A 15,999-nucleotide genomic window follows, 5' to 3' on the forward strand; every position below is an offset into this window, starting at 1 on the left:
ATGTAAAGAGTAAATGAGATAATCATACATGTGAGTGGGTGGCTATTTTCATACAATACAATCTCTGAAGGAGTGCTAGACTAGTAGCCATGATAAGAATTCACTCTTTCTCCATTCTCTCCCACATTCACAGAAGTAGAAATTCACATGTATGCTTTGTGGGTCCCATTTTATCCCCAAGCACAATTCTTCCTGTAGAGTTTAGACAGCATTTCTGGATTGTTTCTGGCTGAGGGATGTCATTTATCTGGCCCCCTGCATTTCTTTTCACAAGCTATGGAACATTCCTCTTTTCTCATGTGGTTCCTAAAAGAGACTGGTTGGCTGGGGGGACTTGACACTTAATTTTGATTTATCAAAAATTCCTAACCAGAGGGGTAAGAGCTGGATGCCAGGGGCATGCTCGGCTGGAGCATCTGTGCTTGGCCTTTTCATTTCATGCAACTTGCCAGTAATTGCTAAGTTATCCCTCCTGCAACAATTATCCCTCCATTTCTCTCCCCTCCCCCAACCCACCCCCCAGTTAATTATCAGTTCTGGAATTAAACTGCTTCTCTCCTACTGTTGCTATGGCAACAGTTGGCCTGCACCTGCCATTGGGTGAACAGTGGCTCTTTCAGAAGAGGCGATGGCAGTTGCTGGCTCCACAAAAGTCAGGGAGTAAACCAATGTTTACCTGTCTAGGAAAAGAAGCTCCTGTTCATTCCACTTTAGACACTTGCCAGAAAAGCTATACCTCAACTTTCTTCTCAAAAAGTTGACATTCAACCAAAAAAATGAGAAAAAAAAAAATCACACAAAAATGCCAAATTCCTGCTGACGTTACAATCCTATCCATCAGCTTTACCTATCTGCAGCCAAGGAGTTGGAAGATAAAAAAATTTCCATTTCCTGACAAAGGAATTACAGTATAATGGTTGAAAGTACAGAATTTTAAGCCTGATAGATGTGGGTTCTGATCCTACCTGCATCACTTCCTAACTGTAAGACCATGGTTTAATCACGTTTCTTCTTATAGTATCAATTTCCTCAAATACAAAAAAAGGGTTAGAATAACTATACTTTATAGAATTGTTTTAAAGCTTTGAAATAATATAGGTAGGTCTAGCTTCCGTTCAACATTTAATTGAATTGTAGGTTTCACTGCTATTGCTGGCTAACTATTAATTTTGAACAAACCTGAAAGTTAAGACAAAGTTGGCATCTTGGTTCAAGTAACAGTTCCTCAGGTGAAATAAAATAATACACTGCTTACAGCATCTAGATCAAGACGCTTCTAGCAACCAGACTGGCTGAGAAATGCTTCTCTCTGTGATTTCGTTGGAATTCTGTCAGTTGCTCCCTCTCTGCACTGGTTTTCTCATGCTCAATCTCTCTGTCCTTTAAATAGAATTGATGGAACTAGAGTGTAAGGGGACATGTACTCACCAAGGAAACAAAATGCTTTGTGTTTTACAACTACATTGCAACCTACAGGGAACAACTGGCAGTGTTGCTAAGAAGCAGAGGGAGCGAGGCATTTATATAAGGAAGTATTTTCATTCCCTGAAACCCCAGCTTGTGGATAAGAAAATAATTCTTTCATGAACCTACAATGACTTACATGTAGGTCATAGGTACAAATGAGTACATTTTGGACCATGGCAAAAACCTAACCATTACCCCAGTTTTATCTCAGCCTTTGTCTACAATTCTTAAATGTTCTGAAGTCATCTTCTTACAATTCTAAATTAAGAAAACTTGCACTTATTGACTAATAAAGCATCTTGAAAAGAAAAAAGAAAAGAGACCTACTAAGCATGTGTTCCCAGCAGCTGTTAACAGATGCTTGCTCTAGTTTTCCAGATAGAAAGGTGAATGTAGTTCAACCATACAGAGCTTAGAGAAAATAAAGAAACCTGGAAGTTGCTGGAAAAATGGAATTATTGGCCTTTTGCCTGCCCTTTACTGGAAAGAAGAAGATAGTTGAGACTAGCAGATTTACCCTAGAACAAAAAAGACACCACGAATAACAATTTTACTGCAGCTGCCCACAGGTGAACGGGCATAACTAAGGACATCAAATTTAGTTATTCTTAAAACACAGACTGAGAAGATATACAATCAACCAACAAATATATGAAAAAGTGTTCAATATCTCTAGTTATTAGAGAAATGCAAATCAAAACTACCCTAAGATTTCATCTCACTCCAATTAGAATGGCTATTATCAAGAATACAAGCAACAATAAGTGTTGGTTGAGGACATGAGGAAAAAGGCACACTCATATTGCTGGTGGGGTTGCAAATTAGTGCAGCCACTCTGGAAAGCAGTATGGAGATTCCTCAGAAAACTTGGAATGGAACTCCCATTTGACCCAGCTATCCCACACTTTGGTTTATACCTAAAGGACTTAAAATCAGCATACTACAGTGATACAGTCACATCAATGTTTAGAGCAGCTCTATTCACAATAGCTAGATTGTGGAACCAACCTAGACACCCTTCAATAGCTGAATGGATAAAGAAACTGGTATACATACACAATGAAATACTACTCAGCCATAAAGAATAAAATTATGGCATTTGCAAGTAAATGGATGAGGGTGGAGAATATCATGCTAACTGAGATAAGCCAATTCCAAAAAATCAAAGGCCAAATGTTTTCTCTGATAAGTGGATGCTGATACATAACAGGGGTGGAGGGAGTGTAAGTGAAGAATGGAGGAACACTGGACTGTGTAGAGGGAAATGAAGGGAGGAGCGGGGGAAGGAAAGATGGTGGAATGAGACAAACATCATAACCCTACAAACATGTGATTGTATGAATGGTGTGACTCTACATTGGGTACAACCAGAGAAATGAAAAGTTATACTCCATTTGTGTACAATGATCAAAATGTATCTTGCTGTCATGTATAACTAAATAGAACAAACAACAACAACAACAACAACAAAAAAAAAACACACACACTGAAGTTTTGTGACTTCCTAAAATCTATTCATAATGCTAGTAAAAAACAAATAACAAAAGAAGAGAAGTAGGATATAGGCAGACTCCTACTGGATCTAACTCAGGGACCAAAGTCATTCTTTCACATTAATTTAATTCTTTGACTAACTTTTGAGTAAAACATCTACAGCCTTCTATTTGGAAAATGTGAGTGCTTTAATACTGCTTTTCGCCAATAATTCAGAAGGAATTAATTAACTATTTTCCAAACTTTATTTTAAATTAGAGGAAGGAAAGAGATGTCAAATAGACATATAAATAGAACACAAATCAAATGAACAATTTCCTTTTACAACTACTTTATCTCAGTTGCTTATTTTTCTATCTAAAATAACAAACCCAAAAGGAGAATATTTTCAATGCTTCATAGCATATTTGTCCTTTAAGTAAAATAAGATGTGAGATTTTGATAAGGAAACTGAGGCATAAACAACCAATTTACCTATAACAAATCATGATATATGACTACAGCAAGAAACCCCTTAAAATCCAGAAGTCTGTCTGAATTTCTTGGGATAGTGCTGTAATTATGATGTAAAGTATAACAGAAAATACTACAAACTTTCGATACCTCAGCATAGCACACCAGATCCAATCTAAGCTGGACGCCCCCACCTTTTAGTCTCCTCCCCTGCACAGTCCAGTCTGAGTGACCCATGAGTCCCCAAAAGGCACATGCATCTTCACTCCTCTGAGCCTCTATACTTGCTGGATGGCCTTCCTGTTCTATTTGAAAACACCTATCCCTACCCACCTATCAAGTTCCAGAAGAAATGCCATCTTTTCTGAATTTTTATTCTGAGTTAGTTGGTCAACATATTTCATTTATAGAATCATTTACAGTGCAGTGATTAAGAGTTTGCACTCCAGAGTTAGACTACCTGAGTTTGTATGCTGACTCTACCAGGCTTTAGTTGTGTGATATCAATAACATATAACCTCCTTGCAATTCAGTATTTCCATCTCAAATGAGAAATGAAGGCAATGTATCAACCACTTACTACGACTGTTGTGAGAAATAAATGATCTAATATATGTAAAAGTTTAAAATACTTCCTCTCACATAGCTGGTATTCCATAAATGCTTCTTTCTAGTAAGCTATGACAGTAATTATTACCCTACACTTAAATATGAAATTAAAAGCAAACCCCTCTCTTCAAACTAGACTTTGAGATCTTTAAATGCAGGAACAAAAGAGGTCTTAGTCATTCTCATGTCCCTGAGGCCTAGTATAGGGCCTGGCACACATTAGGTACACTAAGATGTTTGCTGAACAAATTAATAAAAGAATTCCCCTGAAGTCTTTTCTGTCTGAGAGGTTTGGGAATAGAACCACTAGTGGAAAGTATTATCTTGATAAGCTCTGAGGTCAAATATATAAACAAGGTTAACCTGTCAATCATGGTAACTACTGTACTGGATGGCAACCAGAAGTTGAACTGTATAGAAGCAGAGAATGTAAAGTGACACCTAGGTCCCTTTCTACTGGGCCTTCTCCTCAGCAATATGGAACCAGAAAAAGGCAGGCAGATGATGTCTGGTAGAATACAGGTTGCTCCTAGACAGCATTTCTATTTGAAGGCAAATGCAGTAAAGTCAGAGACACTGAAGTTGAATTTTCTAGCTATAAATGGATTCTCTGGTTAATCAACCAACATGCACAAAATAAAGTTGTGACTCTTACAGGGAAATTTCTAAAAATCAAATACTTTAGCAAGAAGGCTTGTTTTGATATAGACAGGGAGCACAATGCATAGTATCACTTTATCTGGCTAAAGTAGGGGAAAAACAATCCACCTTCGGCATGGGAAAATAAAGTCAGTTCAGGCTCCGTAATATGGAAATGTCACAATAAAGAGACTTTCTATGCTGAAGACTAACTTAGATATTGGAACCTCACTTTGCATAATAAGCAGCCCTGAAAGTGATATTTCATGTCATCAATAATAGAGTCATTTTCTTTGGCTTCCAAATAGAGATCCTGAAATGAAGATGACGTAACAACTAAACCACAAGTTTGCAATCAGATAACAAATTTAAGGGTATCACTGACTCAGTTCTATTGTATTTCTACAACCTCTAGGTAGCCAAAAAGAAAAATGCTATATTTAAGAACATAAGGTTATTCATTTGGGATGGGGGAAAGAGTATCTAATATACAGTCTCAAGATAATTTTTTCAAGAAACAAAATTGAGATTAAATATCTACCAAATTTTCTAACTCATAAACTCCTTCTACTTCATACTTGATATAAGACTTGTGTTCTTCATCACAATTATATCCTCCAAATGAGGAAGATGTGGGGGTAGGGAGAAAGGAGGCTAAATTTACGCAGAAATTAAATGACTTGCCTAAGGTCACACAGTCAGGGGCAGAACCAAGAATAGAAGCCAGGTCTGCTGACTCCTCTGGCTCTTACTCCTTCAGAACACATTTCCTCTTGGATCACCGAATCAGCATGGGTCACATTCACACTGATCTCAGCAGGAGATTTTGCCTGAATAACAGCCAGCTTTGAAGATGAAAAATTTTACAGAAGTTCCAAGTATGGTTGTTACTATTAAAAAGCCATTTTCCTCTTAGTTTAAAAAAAATCACAGAAAATCTCAATAGCACAATTTAAAATTTAATCAAAATCAAAATTTAATCCTGATCTTGTTCCTTCTCCTCTGAGCACAAGAGTTTAAGGGTCTTTCCCTCTCTGACTTCCTCCCTCTACACAATTGTTTTCACACTAGTAGATCATACTGCCACCCCTTCTCCTTGAATATATATTACTTCTCAGCAGGCTCCGGCTGGAGTAGGGAAGGAGCCAATCTGTGAGGGAGCGAACACAAGATCTCCCATAATAGCACAGAGAAGACAAAAAATTGCTGCCAAAAGTGTAAATTGCTTTTTTGCTTGGGGGGAAAAATCACCCTAGGCTTCAAAGACACCCTATTATCAAGATGACTCCAGTGCAGTTAATATTCATGTTCTATGTATTAGGACTTTTGTTCCTCCAAGACCTCTGAGAATCTTTGCCAGCTCCATCACTGTACATCATGGATTTGAGGAGTAAATTACCACATGGAGATCAACAGGCTGCTATTCTGTGGGGTCAAAGGAAGGTTTGGTTAGCTGCTCCCCAGAGAGCACCCCTTTTGCTGCTGAAGTTCAGAGGATACTGTGTGAGGATGAGATAAAGAAATACACCTGTATATGATAGAGGCTAAGGAGGGAAGTCATTTGTAGAAACAAGAGGCCACAGCAAATTAATGTCAGAGCAAGTAATAACTCACAAATTAAAGGAACCTGACCAGAGTAATCCTCTGAGTACTGTATGTGAATCCTCTCAGCTTTCATACAGGGTCAGAGAGAAGTGTGTTGGTCTCTTGGAGATAGTTCAAAGAGTGGTTGAGTGCATGAGCCCTGAAAGTAGACTAAACGAGTTCCTGCCTCTGCTACTTACTGGTCTTAGGACAAATTAATCTCTCCAAGCATTTCCTAGTTTGACAAGTGGGTTAACTACATTGCAAACCTTACATGAGATTAAGTGAGAATATACGTGAAGTACTTTGGACATAATAAACTTTCAATAAAAGATGGCTAAAATTATTATGATGGTGAGGATGATAATGATTGTTAATTAGCAGGACAGTGATACAAGAAATCTCAGGGCCAGGAATAGGTAAGACAGAAAGCCTAGCATCTGTTCACTTCATATCAAATAGCTTAGGAAGTCAAAAGAAGGCAGGGAGACTCCAGCTGGCAGAAAGGGAAGAAAATATAGGAGACAGGAAAATATATTTCCATAGAACAGGAATATTCCTTTCTCCTTCCACTGTGGAGACTGGTTGAAATCTATTTTTCCCTCAATTTCTGCAGAGAGTAGGAAGATGCCATCGTGGAAATGCCAGCAAAGGACACACAGGCATAATAATCCAAGCAGAATTGGAACTCAGGGTCTCCAGAGTCATTCTTCATCCACCTTTTGTGCAAAGAGACTCACATTTCTTTCTTGCTACCCTTATGTATCAAACCCTCATTTCAACTGTAATACAGAAGTTGCTAGAACAAAATTATTTGTCTTGTTGAAATGCTAAAGTGTATATCATAAATGAGAAATTTCAGATCAAAGGCAATCTGCCCTGAAGTGCTAATTGGTATAAATTGAGCCAAATGGTAGTTTAATACAAATAAACTGAATGGAACCAACACGTAAAAATTTAAAGGTTAACAAAATTTGACTCCTCTTTCCTCTTTCTGCCAAACTGGAACATATTCTTCAAGTGCTCAATATACCAAAAAGGGTTCTGTCAAATTCCAGTCCAAGAGAATCCTGCTGATATCCATGGCAGTCCAGCTCGAGGGAGATAGCTTGACATACTGGTTGCTAGTAATGAAACTTTATGCCTCACCACCGCCTTGTCAAAATGACATGAAAGTATCTGCAATTAAACTCTAGAGTCAGGATTTCATACTGAATATATCTTTGAAGGGAGTTAGTCTCTTCTTAAGGTCCTTGTATTCTTCTAATCAATGTGACTCTGGCATATGGCCATAAAGATGAATATAGTTAGCCTAAGAAAGATCTCCCATAACAAAAATGCCATTTGTGTCCTGTGGAGCCTATACATTACTTCTGCTAAGGTACTTTCTCTATTGTGGTCTTGTTTAAACTCTCTGGGAAAGAAGATGTAGAGCTGTGCCTGGTCTGAATTTTATAGAGCAAGAGCTATGCCCGACACAGTGGTGCACACCTGCAATCCCAGTGGCTTGGGAGACTGAGGCAGGGGTATCCTAAGTTCAAAGTAAGCCTCAGTAACTTAGAGAGGCCCTAAGCAATTTAGCAAGAGCACACCTCAAAGTAAAAAATAAAAAAAGGGCTGGGGATATGACTCAGTGGTTAAGTACCCCTGGGTTTAATTCCTGGTACCCCCCCCAAAATAAATAAATAAAATAAATAAATAAATTTAAAAAAAGGAGTTAAGAGACTCCTGGAAATAAAAGAGGTGAAGTACTAAAGTACTAAGGAGAATTTGGTGTCTAAACCAAACATCTATGCAAAACAGTGAAAACCTTGTCAATAATCAGAGGAGATATGATTTAGGCTCCCATCATTGCTAGCTTAATGCTGGGGTTCGGATGTGATTTGTCCCCCAACAGTTCATGTGCTAGACACTTGGTCCCCAGTGTGGTAATGTTGACAAGTGGTGTAACCTTTAAAGGATGGGGCTTAGTGGAAGATGATTAGGTAATGGGGGTACAACCCTTGGAAGGAATTAATGCAGGCCTATGAAGCTAGGTAAATTCCTAGAAAATGAGTTATTATAAAGGAGATTGGTACCTCCCACTGAATCTCTCTTTTGCATATGCTCCTACCATGTGATGCCATTTACCAAGAGGCCCTCACCAGAGCAAATCAGATGCTGATGCCATGTCCTTAAACTCCAGAACTGTGAGTTTTTTTATTATAAAGTACTAGCCTCAGGTAGACTGTAGTCTAACCAGTGTCCTAGGCTTCTGACCCACCTCCAATTCATTTTCCATTCTGTAGGAAATGTAGACTTCGAAAATACAAACCTGCTCAAGTCAATTTTTATTTAAAATTCTTTAGTGCCTTCCTACTGACTTCAGGATAAAATCTAAAACCTTGAGAACACCTATAAAGTCCTAAATGATCTGGGCTCTGCTTTCTTTCTTCTATTCTCTTATCCATAGCTTTTTACAAGATTTTCTCTCTACAACCGACCCCTGCTCCTTCTTCGCCTGCCTTCTCATCATTTGGACCCCTGTTTATGTCTGGTAAGCTTCACCTTCTCCTCCAAGACTGAACAGAAGCCATTCCTCAAGTAGCCTGTACTTCCCTTATCACAGTGATTCCTCAACAGTGTAAGTGCTTATTATATGCTCACCTGTCTGGACTCTGGATCCACATATGTAGGGACCATGTCTGCCTTATATGTCCATAGGGCCTGCACCACAGCATGGTCACAGATATATTTTAAATGGATAAACAGAAGCAGGAGGAGGAAAACCACAACACAGAAGGAACCTGTTCCTTAGGATGAGGAAAATGGAGTTTGAAGGGTTTAAAGCAGGGTGCCTGTGGTTTTAGCCAAAATAGACAACAAACTAGATAGTTTCTTGCCATTCTAGAGTGAAGTTGAGAACCAGAGTTCCCCAAGGAAGGAAGCACCAGGAAATGCAGATGGAGGATAACATTCAGCACTTTAACAAAGGGATAGGATGTGAGGAGGAAGAAGAAAAAAGAAAGAATTGTACTTGTTGGTTTGAAATAAAACTAAAAGAGTCAAATCCTGGCTAAAATCACATAATCTTGGACAACTCACTTGGCTTCTTTTAATGAGGGAATTGAACTAAGTGATTTTTGGACTGAGTTCTGAGGAACCCTGGTCTCTGCAGAAGTTCCTCAGAGTCTACTGAGATGAACAAAGAAGGTTCACCAATGGATGGGGCCCTAACTTTAAATAGAAAAAAAGTATTTTATACCTTGAGGTCTTACTCTAAAAAGGTACTTATGCTAAAAATAAAATTTAAATAGCAGTGGCTAGATGGCCTTTCTGGTCCCAGCCTTAAAAGTCCTTGAGCGTATGTGACAGACGGGACCTTTCTGGATATTACATTTTACTTGATACAAATACCCCTGGATTGTGCTGATGGCATAGCTGTAGCACTTCCTAGTCTGTTTGAACTGCTTTAGAAGAATGATAGGAAAGGTAAACCAACAATCTAAGTTTACTGCAACGCAAAGGCAATAATGAAATCTATTTTTAAAATTTATTCAACTGTGGATAAAGAAATAACAAAGGTTTTTTTCTTTTTCCTAAACAAAGTTTTTATACCTATGACCTAGGATTCATTATATAAGGGTCTTGGATAAGGCACAAAATTGTTACAGGTCAGAAATAAAGAATCCTAGATCTCGAGCACATTTTATAAAATAAAGCAATCCAATTCCAATCAGAAAAGAATAAAGCAAACATTTATTTAGTGGATCCACCTAACCATTCAAATGTAGTGCCTGTTCTTAACAAGGTATTCTGAATGTGCCAAAGAAAAGGGAAGTCACTGTCATTACATACTTTTAAATCTACCTCTATCTGAAGGTTACAGGCAGGAAATGACACAGATGGAGAGAAAGATCAGAGTCTTACAAAATAAGGTCCTCAAAGCCCTGGTTTAAGATGGAAATCCCTTTTCTGTGCTATTTCTCAGCTGTCCATATTTCATGGGGCATTAAAAGGCCACAAATGTCACTCTACTTCAATTCTGAGAATAGAGAGCAACAGTAATGTGATCTTACCTGGGTCCTTCCTCGTCACCCTGAAAGACAACAGAAAGAATCAGCATTAGAAATCACTGTTGGTAGAGACAGATTTAGATTTCTTTCTTTCCCCAAACTGAAAGCAAACATTGTGCATTTATTGTAACAAAGACAAACCAACAGATGTCTAAGGTCTAAGATAAGGGCTAATATAATCCTATGTTCAAACTGCCCAGCAGAAATGAACTGATAATTTGCTCTTGCAAGCAGAAAGGTGGAATGCATAGACCTAGGAGGCCTAAATAATAGCCTTGCCTTTTTATTTATATAGCTGGTAATATTTAGTTCTGAGCAGACTGAGAGCCCCAAAATAGCAGCAGGTCATAGGCAAAAGCTGACCAGATCCAAAAGCATCAAGCTGTTTCCTTCAAAGACTTATTTCTACTGTAGTCTAGCATTTTTTCTCTAAACATGAACATAGCAACTCTAATACAGAGGATGCTAAGGTAGAAAGGATACTGAAGTGGGGCTCAGGAAATTGGGATTCTACTCTGAGCTCTGAAACTTATTAACTATGCATCCTTGGACAAGATAACTAATTAAACTTTGGTCTTCTCCTCTATAAGATGGTAGTTCTGGCATTTGATGAACCATATCAATTTTTAGCCAAACAACAGCTTTTCTTTTTCTTGTCCACTCTTTGCAAAAATAATGTTTATTATTTCTTCAGGTATTACATTTTCTTAAGAAGTGATCACTGCAGCTTCCTTTGTGTCTCTGTGACCAAATAAGATTTCAAATGACTCAAGCATTTCTCAAGAGAGTTCACTTATCCTTTTTGTGACAGAACATCTTCTTTTAGTCATTTAGGAATAGTTTCAATAGACTGTATCTTCTGATGTATTCCCCAGAGAATGAATAAATGAAACGAATGAATGATTCCTACTGGTACAAAAGACAATGATCTAGAGCCAGATGTTCTGGATCCACATTTTGAGTTCATCACTTGCTTGTTGGATTACCTTAGTCAAGTTTGCCTCTCTTAACTTTAATTTCCTAATTCATAAAATGGGGCAATAACTGTCTATGTATCATAGGGCTCAGAATTATAAGGATTAACTAATGCCTATAACTATTAAGCATAGTGCCTGAGGAAAAAAGATACACTTTATAAAGGTTCTTTATTAATATCAGTAGCAGTTCAGTATGACTGAATGTAGGTGCTAAGAATAAATGATAAAAAACTCATAATGATCCAACGTTCCAGAAGTTTCCAATCAGCAGAAAGGGAAACAGATAGGAAATGAATTAAATGTCATGGGTTCTAAAAAAGACAGAAACACAATGCTTTAAAAGTCAAAAGGGAAGTGATAAACATTGCCTTTCCAGGAGAAGGCTTCACAGGGAAAAGGACATATTGCCACTTGAGGAGTAGGTAGAATTTTCCCATGCTGACAATAGAGAAAAATGGGATGGACATTGGACTAGCAAGAGCAGAGGTGTTAAAAAAAATACATACACACACAAACATATAAATAAATATATAGTTCAAAAAACTTTGAGTTCTGTGTAATTAGAGAAAAGGGGAAATCAGGGTAAGGTTGAGAGTATAACTGACCTAAAGGGAGCCTACCAAGGTGTAAGCCAGTAAAGGATAGCTGCAGCCAGAATGCTGATTTTAATCAGACTACCCACTGCAAGTTGAATAAGAGCATTTTATTTATTTATTTAGGTACTGGGGACTGAACCCATGGACGCTTAACCACTGAGCCACATTTCCAGCCCTTTTTATTTTTTATTTTGAGACAGGGTCTCACTATGTTGCTTAGGGCCTCAGTAAGTTGCTGAGGTTGGCTTTGAACTGGCATTCCTCTTGCCTTGGCTCCTGAGTCACTGGGATTATAGGAGCTGCCACCACACCCAGCAAGAAGGGCATTTTATCAGACTATCAGGGATTTAAAATATTGGTAGGGGTGCTAATCATCTATATTCACAATGAGAGGAAAGTGGGGTGAGTGATGGAGGGCAAATATAAAGACAGTGGAAATTGTATTTTAATCAACTGGTATATTCAATAAAAACTATAATACAGCAAGAAAAGTATCATAATTTAAATTTCATATGACTGACATAGTAATCTATGACAATTATATCTCAACACATTTTTTTCAATTATCTTTGGATGTTAATTTATTTACTTGTTTTTCTGGTATTGGGGATTGAACCCTGGGGTGCTTTACCACTGAGCAACATCCCTAGTCCTTTTTTTAAATTTTAATACATGGTCAACCTAAGTTGCTGAGGCTTTCCTTCAATTTGTAATCCTCCTGTCTCAGTTTCCTGAGCTGCTGGAATTATAGGTACGTGCCACTGTGCTCAGCTCTCTGGATGTTTAAATATAATTGTCTAGTACAGCTTTCTGGAAAAAAAAAATACCTAACCTTTTTCCTCCTCACAATTCCATACCTTGGTGCAGGATTATACAACTAGTATTCTTAGTTATAAAAACATGATCTAAAATTAATTTTAACAGTAAAGCCTGAGATCTGCTTAACTTCTGAGATCTGCTTTCCTCATCTGCACATGGAAATTCTAACTCTTACCTAAAGGGTCAGCATATGGACTGAAATAAATGAGAAAATCTGTGTAAAACCATAAATGCAAGACTAGCACACTGTTAAGTATTCAACAAATAGTGGCTGTTGTTGTACTTTCTCTGAATTTGAAGTAACATTTCTCAGGGAGAGTGGCAAAGGAAAGAGGACACAGGACGCAATGTCTTGCTGTTAGTTCATCCATTTCTTCTGCTTACAGAGGCACGCTTCTTTTCAGAAATAATGTTCACTATCACAAAACATGGGGAAGGCCAGGGTGAGATTTTTACCAAGGAAGTGATGGACCAATGAGTAAAAGAATACACACACATGAATTATAGGGCCATTCTGAATAGGGTAGCAGACATTCAGATGTCTGCTAACTTGCTAGCAAAGATGAGCACATGCTATTCCTGCTATCCAAAATGTGCATCTCTGTTCTGAAAGTTTAGCTAATTCCTAACCATTCTTTAAGATCAATTCTTACTCAGAAATTTCCTCACTAAGAGCTTGCATGGCATAATACCCCTCTGTACTCCACATCTGTACAGTTCATCCATCCGTCTAGGCTAGTATTTAGAGAAGAAAACTGATGGTGACAGTATCATGAAGTGTTTCCCTCTTTGGATTTAAACTCCTTGAGAATTCACTGCACCTAACACAGCACAAGACATACAGTAAATAATTACTCAGGAAAAGAGGAGGGGCAACAAACTATTGTATTTAAGATTAATTTCTTTAAATTATAAGTTGTGGTTTCAAGAATACTAGGAATGAGGGGCTGAGGCTCTAGCTCAGTGGTAGAGCAATTGCCTAGCACGTTAGGCACTGGCTTCAATCCTTAGCACTGCATACAAATAAATTAAGGCATTCTGTCCATCTACAACTACAAACACTTTTTTAAAAAAGAATATTAGGAATAAGAATTTGTTTAACAACAACTTCCACTTCAAGGACTTGTTAGATTAAGCAGTGCTCCCAAATTCCTTCTTAAAACATCCTGAATGCTTGTGGTTGGCAGGCTACACTCTAATCAACTTTTTGATTAAAAAAAAAAATACTCAGCACATTAGGAATAGAAGAGAGCTTCCTCAATTTGATAAAGAACATTTGTATGGACCATCACACTTTATGGTAAATGCTTTCCCTTAAGACTGGGAATAAGGAAAGGATGCCCACTTTTACCATTTATATTAGACATTTTACTCAAGAATCTAGCCATTGCAATAAATCAAGATAAAGAACAAATATTGGGGAAGAAAGAAGGAAAACTGTTAGAAGATGGCATGAATGCTGATGTATAAAATCCTTAGTAATCTATAAAACCACTGTTATAACTAATAGGGGAATCTGATAAGGATACAAGATACAAAATTAACATATAAAAATTGTAAGCTGGGCATGGTGGCATGGAGCTGTAGTCCTAGCTACTCAGGAGGTTGGAACAGGAGAATTGCTTGAGGCAGGAGTTGCCAGTCTGAGCAATGGAGAGAAACCTAATTAGGATCCCATTATTGTGGTTGAATGATGTGGAGTTACATTGGTCATGTATTCATACATGCAAAAAGGAAAGATATGTCTCAAAACAAAACAAAAAAAAATGGCAATTTTGTGTAGTACATAAAAAGGCCTGAAAAATTTAAAAAACAATTTCATTTTCAATAGCATCAAAAATATTAAATATTTAGGGAAAAATATTTTTAAAAAGTCATTAAAGGCCTTTAAATTAGAACTCTACACTATTTCTGAGAGCATATAAAATCAGATTTCATAGAGACATACACCATGTTCATTTGAACTGTTACTCCCTGAAACTCGTATGTTATTTCTTTGCAGTTGCTCTGCTTTCAAGATTTTTTTCTTTCTCCTTAGTTTTCAGAAATGTGCTCTGACAGATCTGGGTATGGATTTCTTGGAGTTTAGATTGTTTAGGTTCGCTCAGCTTCTTAAATCTGTAGGTTTATGTCTTTTAACCAAATGGAAATTTTGAACTTTTATTTCTTCACACATTTTTAAATTTTTTTGTTCTTTTTAGTTATACATGACAGTAGAATGTATTTTAAGATATCAGACATATGTGGAGTATCACTTCCCATTCTTGTGCTTGTACATGATGTGGAGTTTTGCACTGGTCATATTCATATATGAACATAGGAAAGTGATGTTCGATTCTTTCTATTGTCTTTCCCATTCCCATCCCCTGTCCCTTCCCCCCATTTCCCCTTGTCCAATCTGGTGAACATCCACTCCTGTCCCCCACCCTGTTGTCTACTGTGAGTCAGCATCTGCATATCAGAAAGAACACCTGGCCTTTGGTTTTTGGGGATTGGCTATTTCACGTAGCATGATAGTCTCTAATTCCGTCGATTTACTGGCAAATTCTGTAATTTCATTCTTCTTTATGGCTGAGTAATATTCCATTGTATATATGTACCATTTTTCTTTATCCATTCATCTCTTGAAGAGCACCTAAATAGGTTCCATATGTTAGCTATTGTTGCACTCAGTTGCTATGAACACTGATGTGGCCGTGTCACTATACAATGCTGATTTTAAGTCTTTTGGGTATTTGCTGAGGAATGGGATATCTGGGTAAAATGATTCTATTCCAAGTTTTCTGAGGTATCTCCATACTGCTTTCCAGAGAAGATGCAAAAATTAATGTCCCACCAGCAATGGGGGACTTCTTCCCCACAGACTCACCAATGTTTATTATTACTTGTATTCTTGATAACTGCCATTCCAACTTGAGTGAGATGAAATCTCAGTGTAGTTTTAATTTGCATTTCTATAATAGCTAGTGATATTGAACTTTTCTGTGTGTGTATTTGCTGACCAAAATTAGTATTTCTTCTTTTGTGAAGTTTCTATTCAGTTCCTTTGCCTACTTATTGATTGGGTCATTTATTTTTTTTTGGTCTTCACATATTTTTTAACCCCGTAGTCTTTATTACATGCCTACTAGATCTTTCATTATTATCCCACAGGTCACTAAAGTTTAATTATTTTTCAATCTTTGTGTTTTGGATGTTTAGATTGGATCAATAGCAAGCTATCTTCGAATTCATCAATTCTTTCCTCTCTCATCTCCAATATGCCAATGAGCACCTCCAGTGCATTTTGTGTCAGTTACTGTATTT

General features: G+C 37.5%; 1 protein-coding gene across 8 annotated transcripts in view; it reads right to left on the reverse strand.

Annotated features, from left to right (window-relative positions):
- The window catches only part of TRIM44 (tripartite motif containing 44), a 132,927-nt gene that overhangs the window by 50,492 nt on the left and 66,436 nt on the right, over positions 1–15,999 (reverse strand). For 4 of the 8 annotated variants that reach the window (XR_013757780.1, XM_079104404.1, XM_079104405.1 and 1 more), the window contains one exon: positions 10,305–10,324. The exons of 2 other annotated variants lie outside the window; for them this stretch is intronic. Coding sequence is in view for 5 of the 6 variants with exons in the window: in XM_079104404.1 (XP_078960530.1) it covers positions 10,305–10,324 (20 nt within the window). In the remaining variant the exon portion in view is untranslated. Of the gene's footprint in view, positions 1–99; positions 6,966–10,304; positions 10,325–15,999 lie in introns of those variants that run through there. 2 more of the 8 variants (XM_079104403.1, XM_079104406.1) reach the window with 2 other exon arrangements.

The sequence above is a fragment of the Sciurus vulgaris genome (assembly GCF_902686455.1).
Source record: "Sciurus vulgaris genome assembly, chromosome: 11".
NCBI lineage: Eukaryota > Metazoa > Chordata > Mammalia > Rodentia > Sciuridae > Sciurus > Sciurus vulgaris.